The following is a 9,233-nucleotide window of genomic DNA, read 5'->3' as shown; positions in this document are numbered from 1 at the left end:
ACACCAGGAGGTGGCCGGGCAGGCTGGGGGCCTTGGCCCCCACGAGGAGGAAGCCGGCGGGGACGTCGATGGGCTCGCTGCAGATGGAGACGAGACGCAGGTCCTTCCCCGCCTGGCAGAACCCTAGGGGGAAGGGACAGGTGTGCCGAGGGCTCCGGGGCCAGGACCGCCGGACAGAGGGAGGAGGGCATCCTGGGTCTTGTCGGGACCAACCTCTACCTCTGGGGGTGGTTGGCTTTGAGATCAACCCTGAGAGATGCAATTGCCCCCGTGGTTAAGGTGACACTCAGCCCCATGCTGTGATGACTGTCGGTGTCACCATATAATTACTGCACACGTGGAGCTCAACAGGAAAAACTATAGACAAATGATGGTCAATTGAAATGTATACAAGAGCAGGTGTGGCTCCATGGATAGAGTGTCGGCCTGCAGGCTGAAAGGCCTCAGGTTCGAGTCCAGTCAAGGGCATGTACCTGGGCTGCAGGCTCCATCCCCGGCCCCGGTCAGGGAGGCGTGCACGAGGCAACCAAAAAAATCTGTCTCTCTCACATCAATGTTTCTCTCTCGCTCTCTCTCTCTCTCCCCATCCCTTCCACTCTCTCTGAAAATTAATGGGGGAAAAAAATGTCCTCAGGTGAAGATTAACAACAAAAAATAAACCGATGTCAGATGCACCCTGATGGGATATTATTTTTTAAATGTATCTAAGATAAATCCACAAGAAATGGCGAGTGACCTGGTATTTTCACGCCCTCCATTTTACGTGTATGAGGACTGGCGAGAGGCAGGAATAAGGGGTGAGGTCCTGGGGACACTGGCAGCCTCGGGGAACAGATCTGGGGGCCCAGGACCCAGGGGACACTCAGCATAGAGACTCTTACTTAGTCTATACCCTTGGAACGTCTTGTACTTAAGAGCTTCTAAATACAGGGGCAGGCAGAAGTAGGTTTACAGTGGTAAGGCAAGAATTAATAAATAACACAAAAATCAACTGTTCTGCATACTCACAACTGGAAACCTACTACGCCCACCCCTGCATTGCTCCTATTTAATAAGTGCTAGTAAGTGTCCAAAAGTGTCGGGGAAAAAGGAAGGAGAAGGGACCAGCTGAGGTTTCTGGACGGGCCCTTCCAGGGTTGTCCTCGCTTAACCTGTTCACCGATCCCAGATGCTTCTTCTATCGCTGGTTTCCGAGGGAGACGATGTGCACCCCGACGACGCCAAGGCCGTCGCCGTGAAACCGCAGCGTTCTGGGGAGACTCCCCGGGCACACCTGCCTCACCGTTCACAACGCACGGTCGCCGAGGGCTCCCTCTGCCCCTGGACATCTGCGGGCCTACTGTGTGCGGCACCCGGCTGGGAAGTGCCAAAGCTGCCGTGGGCCCCCGGGGGGCAGTGCTGCTGCCCCAGGGTGACGAGATGGACACCGAGGCTCAGGGAGCTTACACGGTTGGCTCAAGGCTGCTGAGAGGTGGGCAATGGGGCCGGGTCAGCCCTCAGGCTGGGTGGTTCCCTTCATCCTCACGGGGAAGCCCTTAGGCTGAGGTCGAGCGCCCAGCGGGTCTTCACCCCCAGGCCCTGGCACCTCCTGCTGTGTGGAGGGCCCTGCCTCCTGGAGAGCCTGGGGCCAGCTTGGGCAGTCGGTGTGTTCACTGCACTTTCTTGGAAATTCTCTGAAAATCACTCTCATGGCCACCAATGGAGAGTCCACCGTTTTCTTCCTTAATCGGTGGCCGGTGAGCGCCTGGGCGCCAGACGTGGTACTTCTTGAAGAGCCAAGGGATTGGCCTCCCTTCGCCCAGAGGAGCTGCCCCTGCGAGGGCCGATTCCCTCCCCTGTGGGCCATCCTGCACCCACAGGCCCACAGGCAGACTGCGCGGGAATCACTCCTCTAGCCCTGCCTGTCCCTCAGGCTCCTATGCAAATGCACTGCTAGCAGATCCCCAAGTGGGCTATCCGCTCACCCTGCTAGGCCTTTGCACATGCTGTTCCTCTGTCTGGAAGGTCCAGGCTGCCCCCGGCTAACTCCTGCGAATTCTCCAAAACCCAGATGGAGGGCTACCTCCTCCAGAAAGCCCTCCCTGCTTGCGTCAGGAACCTCTCCTCTGCTCCCACGCACCCCACCCCTGCTCGCCCAGCCCACCCTACCAGCACCTTCCACGTCATGTGTGAAATGGCTGCTTCCTAGGACTCTCCATCAACGAGGGAGCTCTCGTACCTTCATTTCCATATTTCCAGAGCAGGGTGCAGTGATTCTAACTAATTAACTGACTAATCACTAACTAGTGCCACCTCTTGACTATCTGGGGACAGGACGGATGAGCTCACAGGTGGTCTGGCCAGCGGCGGAGCCGGAGGATGAAGGGGAACCACCCCAGCCTAAGCGCCTAGCGGTCCCCCACCCGGCATCCCCGAGCCTCTGTGCCTCACAGCAGCAGGGATTCACATCGCTGAGTTTACAGGGCCCCTCCAATACCGCATGTCTGCTTTTTCAACAGTAAAATACCGGTAGATGTGAAAGTTTATTCCTACCAATCAGTTTTGAGCTGAGCACTCGGTGGTACAACCGCACCAGAGTGGGGGAAATACATGTTCATTTTTAAATAACTAACGTAGAAAAACGAACTTTGGGATCTGAGTCCACTCGTAACGTTCAGACAGCGCCTGAGAGGCTGTGAGGTTGGCCGAGCTCACAGGGCCTGGGGTAGCCAATGCTGCAGGCACAGGAGGGCGGGCATCTAATAATGTCCGCTGGGGGCCGTGGGCACAGGGACAGCCGCGGACGCGGGGCAGCGGGCACCGCCGGGCAGGGCTGGCAGCTCACCGTCCGTGGTGCAGCATCCTTCGGGAGGGGGGTGCATCTGGTAGGCGGTTGGGGGACAGCTCGGCTCCAGGCCCCCGTCCCCCTCTTCTTCTTCTTCCTCATTGTCAACTCGGCTACCACCTGGAAGGGGAGAGAGGAGGGGACAGGCAGAGGTGAGTACCAGCAGGTGTCCGCTCCTGAGTAACTGACCAGTCCTCGCACCCGCACCGTGGTTGGGGCACGGCCGCCGTCTTCAGAGGGAAAGTGGAGGCTCGCTCAGGCCCAGGACTGTCCCAAGGGCACAGACTCAGGCTGGGGCCTGGTCTCGTGACCTCCAATTCGGGGTCAGTCTCTTCCCACCCATGAGGATTGCACACGTCTGCACACACACCGGGGTTCAATCCGTATGAAAAGGACAGAGCGTGAAACCTGTGCATAGCAGGCACCCCAAGAATATCCGCGTGGGAGGCACGGTGGTGTTAAAACAGACCCTTTTAGCCCAGCCGGCGTGGCTCTGGTTGAGCATCAACCTATGAACCTGGAGGTTATGGTTTGAATCCCGGTCAGGGCACATGCCCAGGTTGCGGGCTTGATCCCCAGTAGAGGGTGTGCAAGGCAGCCGATCAATGATATTCTCTCTCTCTCTCCCCCCAACCTCCCTTCTTCTCTGAAATCAATAAAAATATACTTTTTTAAAAAGCACACAAACAGACCATTTTACAGACCAGGCCACTGAGGCTCAGAGGCCCGCCCTGGCCCCCAGCTGCTCAGTGAAGCGCTGGGGAGCAGGTGCCGGACGCCCACGCGGAGGCTGTTGGCAGCTGCAGCTCAGGCGGACGCAGGCCAGGGTGGCCGCACAGCAGCAGGGCGTGGTGACAGGTGTTCGTATGTACCCGGGGAGGGCGCAGGCACCAGCACCAGAAATACAAACACGCCCACTGGCCACACCACGCGCAGCCATTCAGCTCAGGACCCCGGCCGGAGCTCAGGAGCTCTGTGTTCGGGAGCTGGTACGTTGGGAGGAATGCCAGGTCAGGAACCGCCCGGAGAGCCAGGAATTCGCCACGGATGCCACGGCTCACGGCTCCCTGCGCACGAGCTGTCACGCAGCCTCTTGTCGCTCCCCACAGACGCTCAGCTCCTGGAGGGCGGGGATGGGGGGCCCCTTCCTCAGGCGACACCTCCCATCTGCTCTGAGCGTGCACAGCAACCACGCCTCATTTACCAAAGCGTCACTAAAGAAAGGGGCGCGTTCAAATCAGTGAAGGACCGTTGAAATACAGTCCTTCTCACTTCTTTTAACAGACCTTTTGGGTAAAATAAATCTCTCCCGACTTGTCTTTAAACATCATCTAATAAAAAGCACACAGATTTTCCCTGAAGCGGGGTCCCTCCGAGGGCCCAGAAGTGCCCTACGCCAGGAGGCGAGGGTTTCTCCTTCACGTCTTCATGTCCTCTCTTCCTGCCGGCTCCTCGGTGGCCATTTCTCCTGCTTTTCTCGGACTTGGCCCTCACACCCTCCAGCCAGCCAGGGGGTCAAGTGGCTTTAGGTCGGTGATGAAATCGTGTGCAGTGCGAAGAGATGGGACTGGGAATCGGGAAACTCAAGCTATAGGTCTTGGGTTTGCCACCGTCTGTGTGGCCGCAGGAAAGTTACTTAACCTCTCTGTGCCTGCAGCCGTAAAGGAGCGGCCACGTGGGGAAACAAGGCCCTCGGAATACTCGAGGTGTGATTTAATCGCACAGGTACCGGCAACAAGCCTCCCCGTGGCCACTCTTTTAAAGGTGCCTGAGGGACAAGAGGCAAGCCAGCTCCGATCATGGCCTTGGGACGGTCACCGCAGGAGTGAAGCAAGACCTCTGGTGCCGCCCTGGCCGGTTTGGCTCGGAGGATAGAGCGTCAGCCTGAGGACTGAAGGGTCCCAGGTTCGATTCCGGTCAAGGGCATGTACCTTGGTTGCGGGCACATCCCCAGTAGGGGGTGTGCAGGAGGCAGCTGATTGATGTTTCTCTCTCATAGATGTTTCTATCTCTCTCCCTTCCTCTCTGTAAAAAGTCAATAAAATATATATATATTTTTTAAAAAGACCCCTAGTGCCCCTGAGAGGACACAGGTGGTGGGAAGAGTGTGGAAAGCCCAGGGGGAACGCAGGGGGCAGGATGTTTCCTTCCTGCCATTAAATGCAGGCGGGGGAGGTGGGAGGAGGAAGCAAGTGGGGGGATATCTGAGCAGAAGGTATAGAGCCACACCCAGACCCCAGGCGCCAGCCACGCGGCACAGCCCACCGTGGGCACGCACACTGTCCTTCGCCACCTACGGCGCGGGTGGCATAGAACGCAAGCTCTTGTGCAAAATCCAGGCCAAGCTGAGCCGGTGACCCAGAGGCTGAGGGGGGTGGAGGGTGGGGAGGGGTGCTGGCAGGGAGCCAAGGATCGGAGTGAAAAGGGGGAGAGAGTCTTGGGAGCGCGAGGGCACGCCCAGGAGTCTGCACAGTATTCTGCTCAGCCAGAAAGCACAGGAGTTCAGGCCCCCGGACAGCATGGAGGGGGCGGGTCCTAAGCCGCAGAAGGTGGAAGAAAGCGCTCCAAACCCAGTCTCCAAGGAAGCGGGATTAAGGGTCAAAGGTCCACGCAAGGCAACCGGGGCCTTTGATGGGATGAGTTAGCCAGGGACCAGCCTGGGAGACCTCCTAAGCAGGAGGGAGAACCCAGACTGTTTACCCAGGTCTGGGGGGTGGGGGGGCGCTCGAAAGGCGCCAGACACAGCCAACGGGAGGGGACCTTCGCACGGGAACTGGGAACTGCGACAGGAGCCGGGGTCCCCAGGCCACCCTGGGCTCCTGGGGCCGCTGCTGTTCCAGTGAGCGCCCCAATACTGTTCTCTTCCCACAAGAAAACCTGCATGGCATTCGGGGCAGGGGGCTATTGAAATGCACCTGCATTTTCTTTAACAAACACTTTCCTCAACATGCTGGGTGGTGTGTCTTTAGTTCAGTTGGTCTTTCTTTTTAAAAAATAAATAATGCCCTAGCTGGTTTGGCTCAGAGGATGGACTGAAGGGTCCCGGGTTCGATTCCGGTCAGAGGCACTTGCCCAGGCTGTGGGCTCAATGCCCAGTATAAAAAAATAAAATAAAAATAAATAACACATCAAGGGGTTTCCCCTAGAAGAAGACGGTGAGACCCCCTCATCAGAGAACAAAGTATGCATCCCCCATCCCCCCCACCCCAGAATCACCAGCACAAACACAGGAGACGCTGCCTGTGCGAGGGGTCATAATGCTGTCGCCTGGGAAAAGCCGCGACAAGATAAGGGCCCTGACCCGGAGACAGGCAGACAAAACAAGACGCGGCCTGCAGCCGGTTTACGAGGCAGCAGCCGGGGCTGGAGAGGCTGCAACAGTCAGCAAACCGGAAAGAGGACCCCTGCCCACCTCTCCCTCCCCGACTAGGAAAACAGAATCCCCGAAGCCATCTCTCCCCGTCTGCCGGGCAGATGGGAAAAGCAGGAGGCCCCTCTGGTCTTCATGCCAACAGGAGGGCAGAACCAGGGGCCAACAGCTGGTGGGAGCCTCCAGCACTCAACACGGGGCACTGGGGGCGGGGGGAGGCGGGGGTTCGAAACCGTCCCTGGACAGTGTCACCTGCCCAGCGCCCGGTGGGCAGAGGGGGCACCCGAGCAGTTAGGACATCCGGGAGGCAGCCTCCCGTTAGAAGCTGCGAGGGTGGGCAGAGACCTTAGACATAAAGGAAGCTGAGGGGACCCTCCTCTCTCTCCCCACGTGAGCATCCTCCAAAACATCCAGCAAACCATCCTGCCATCTTCCCAAACCCTGGGGTTCCGCTTTCCGCTCCCTCAGGGGTGGTGGTGAAGGTGCCCTTCCAAGGAACTACATTATTGGTCATTATTGCTCTCGTTAATTCATCATTAGCAAAGCCTTCCGCGGATGCGGGGGCTAAGGGCCACCCTTTCCTGTGTGTGTCCCAAGACTCTCCGCCAGCCAAACGGTCGGTAAGACATTCTCCCGTGATGTCTCGTCTCCCACGTGTCTCAGGAAGGCGTCCCCGGCCAGACCCTGGCCGTACTTCCCATGCGAATACGAGGGAACGCATGCTTCTCCCACGCCCTGCTTCTGACCACAGCCTAGTGTCTCTCAGGCCCAGGTCCAGTCCGCTCAGGCGCTTACTGCTCCCCACAAGGTGAATCTGGCGAGGACGCGATGAAGAGGGACACGGGAACCCCTCCCGCCGGGCTAAGGGGGCCCCAGGGATCACACAGCAGATCCGTGCCCCACTGTTCCCTGTATGCAGCCCTCCCCCTGCCTGCCCCCGCCCCCCACACACACATTCGCACACAGGTCCACATGCACTGACACACATGCACACATGACCAGCCCCACACGGGACCTGGCACACGGCAGGCTTTCTGATCTAATTAGTTACTGGCGGTGGTTTGAAACCACAGCCCGTGTCACCTCAGTCGCTCAGTGCCGTCTGCAGGTAGCTCGGGTGAAGGCCATGAACGACAAAGAGCGTTCATTCGTCACAGGAACCGTCTAGTGCCATGGACTGCCGTGGGCTCCCTTTTGCCAGGACCACACCCGGCTGTAAAAATGCAAACTCAAGACCGGAAAGTGCCACCCCTTTCCTCTCTGGGGAACTCAGTGGCCCTCGCGCTGCCCACGGGCCTGGAGGTAATGCAGTTATTCCGGGCACACGTGAGGTCCATGACGGTTTGTTCTGGGTTTTCACATTTCCAGGGGACCCACTCCCACCTGCTATCGCCAGAGAAACGGCCTGCACTGCTTTGCAGAGGTGTGGCCACGAATCCCAAGGACAAAGCCGGGGAAAGTAGCTGAGGGTCCAAAGCCATTAAACTTCCTGCTCCAAACCTTTTCATAAGTCACACCAACTCGAACGCACCCTCTTCCCCTCTCCTCTCAGCCCCAATTCCATTCACTGCAACCTTAGGCTGCAACCTCCTTCAGCGTGAGCCGAGTGAGAAGGCCTGCTCCACGTTCCTCTCCCAACAATTCCTTTCTGCCAGCGTCCACATCCCCCCACAGAGCGGAGGGGAGAGGGCGTGGGGTTCGCCGGCCAGCGTGGGCCGCACAGCCCACAGCCCACAGCCCCGGGACAGACACGGCCGTACCTTCCAGGGCCGAGAGCTGCTGCTCGGCCTCCAGGTAGAGCTGCGAGAAGACGGGCCGCGGCACCAGGCTGCTGGAGCGCAGCGAGGCCTCGATGGAGTTGTGCAGCACCTCCTCAAACCGCGTGCTCTTCAGCTGCCCCGCGTACGAGTTCCCCATCTTCCCGGGAGACGCTGGCGGCTTCTGTTCAAAACGGCATGGCAGATTCGGTTAGAAACACTGACCGGGCCCACCAAGCCCCAAAGCACAGGCAACCCCCACCCCCCACCCCACCCCCTGCTCGGCAAAGAGGAGGAGCAGGTGGGTCTGGGGCCTCAGCCACAGCCAGCCCCGGGGCAATTACAGGAAGTTATATAAGTCACAGCTCTGGCTAATTTAGCTCGGGGGCAGGCAGCCTCTGACACCTCTTAGAGAATTTGCCTGGAAATGGGCTCCCCGTCCCCCCGGGGTTCCCACACCCCAGCTTTTCCCTGAGCTGTGATGCTGCCCCTGAGAGACCCCAGACCACTGAGGCTGTATGTTCCTGGCCTCGCAGAGGAAAAGCCCCTTGCCACTCCATGTGACAGCGTGCCGATTATTCACGTTCCTCCTTTAAAATGGTTTTGGGTGTTTGGCTTATGGTTTATTACACAAGTGACGCAGGATTCTATCTGGAAATCTGGAAATCACAAAGGAGGGTGGAAAGCAAGGAAAGTCACAGATATTTTCATTTCCCGAGATAAGCACTGTGATTTGTGGGTTGTTGTTTTTTTTTTTTATTTTGGGTAGCAGCTTAGTTCATATATAATTCACATATCATGCCATTCACCCTCTGCATGGGCACAAGTCATAGGTAGTGTGTTCTCAGTGCAACCATCGCATCATCAATTCTATTTATTTATCTGTTTGTTTATTTATTCATTCATTCGTTCCTCACCCCGGGGTATTTTTCCATTGATTTTTAGGGAGAGTGGAAGAGAGAAGGAAAGGCAGAGAGAAACCTCGATGTGAGAGACACACATCGATTGGTTGCCTCCTGCTGCATGAGCCCAGACCAGGGCCCAGGCCGTGGAGGAGCCTGCAGCCAAGGTCTGTGCCCTTCATCGGAATTGAACTGGGACCCTTTGGTCCGCAGACCCGATGCTCTATCCGCTGAGCTGAACCAGCCAGGGCCGCATCATCAATTTTAGAACATTTCATCGCTCCGAAAGGAAACCTCGTACCCTTTACCTGTCACTCCCAAACTCCCGACCCCAGCCCTCCAGCCCTAGGCGATTACTAGTTTACCGTCTGTCTCTGTAG

At 57.7% G+C, this 9,233-nt stretch overlaps 1 protein-coding gene across 1 annotated transcript in view; it reads right to left on the bottom strand.

Annotated features, from left to right (window-relative positions):
- The window catches only part of GREB1 (growth regulation by estrogen in breast cancer 1), an 81,565-nt gene extending 73,440 nt beyond the window's left edge, over nucleotides 1–8,125 (bottom strand). The window contains exons 1-3 of the mRNA XM_015564943.1: nucleotides 7,955–8,125; nucleotides 2,825–2,944; nucleotides 3–123 (exon numbers count right to left, since the gene is read on the bottom strand). Coding sequence (XP_015420429.1) covers nucleotides 3–123; nucleotides 2,825–2,944; nucleotides 7,955–8,111 — 398 coding nt within the window. The 5' untranslated portion in view covers nucleotides 8,112–8,125. The remainder of the gene's footprint in view (nucleotides 1–2; nucleotides 124–2,824; nucleotides 2,945–7,954) is intronic.
- Nucleotides 8,126–9,233: the final 1,108 nt, after the last annotated feature.

Source organism: Myotis davidii, unplaced genomic scaffold (assembly GCF_000327345.1).
Source record: "Myotis davidii unplaced genomic scaffold, ASM32734v1 scaffold61, whole genome shotgun sequence".
NCBI classification, from domain to species: domain Eukaryota; kingdom Metazoa; phylum Chordata; class Mammalia; order Chiroptera; family Vespertilionidae; genus Myotis; species Myotis davidii.
Note: the sequence above shows the minus strand (reverse complement) of the source record. Positions and strands in the feature narration are given on the sequence as shown.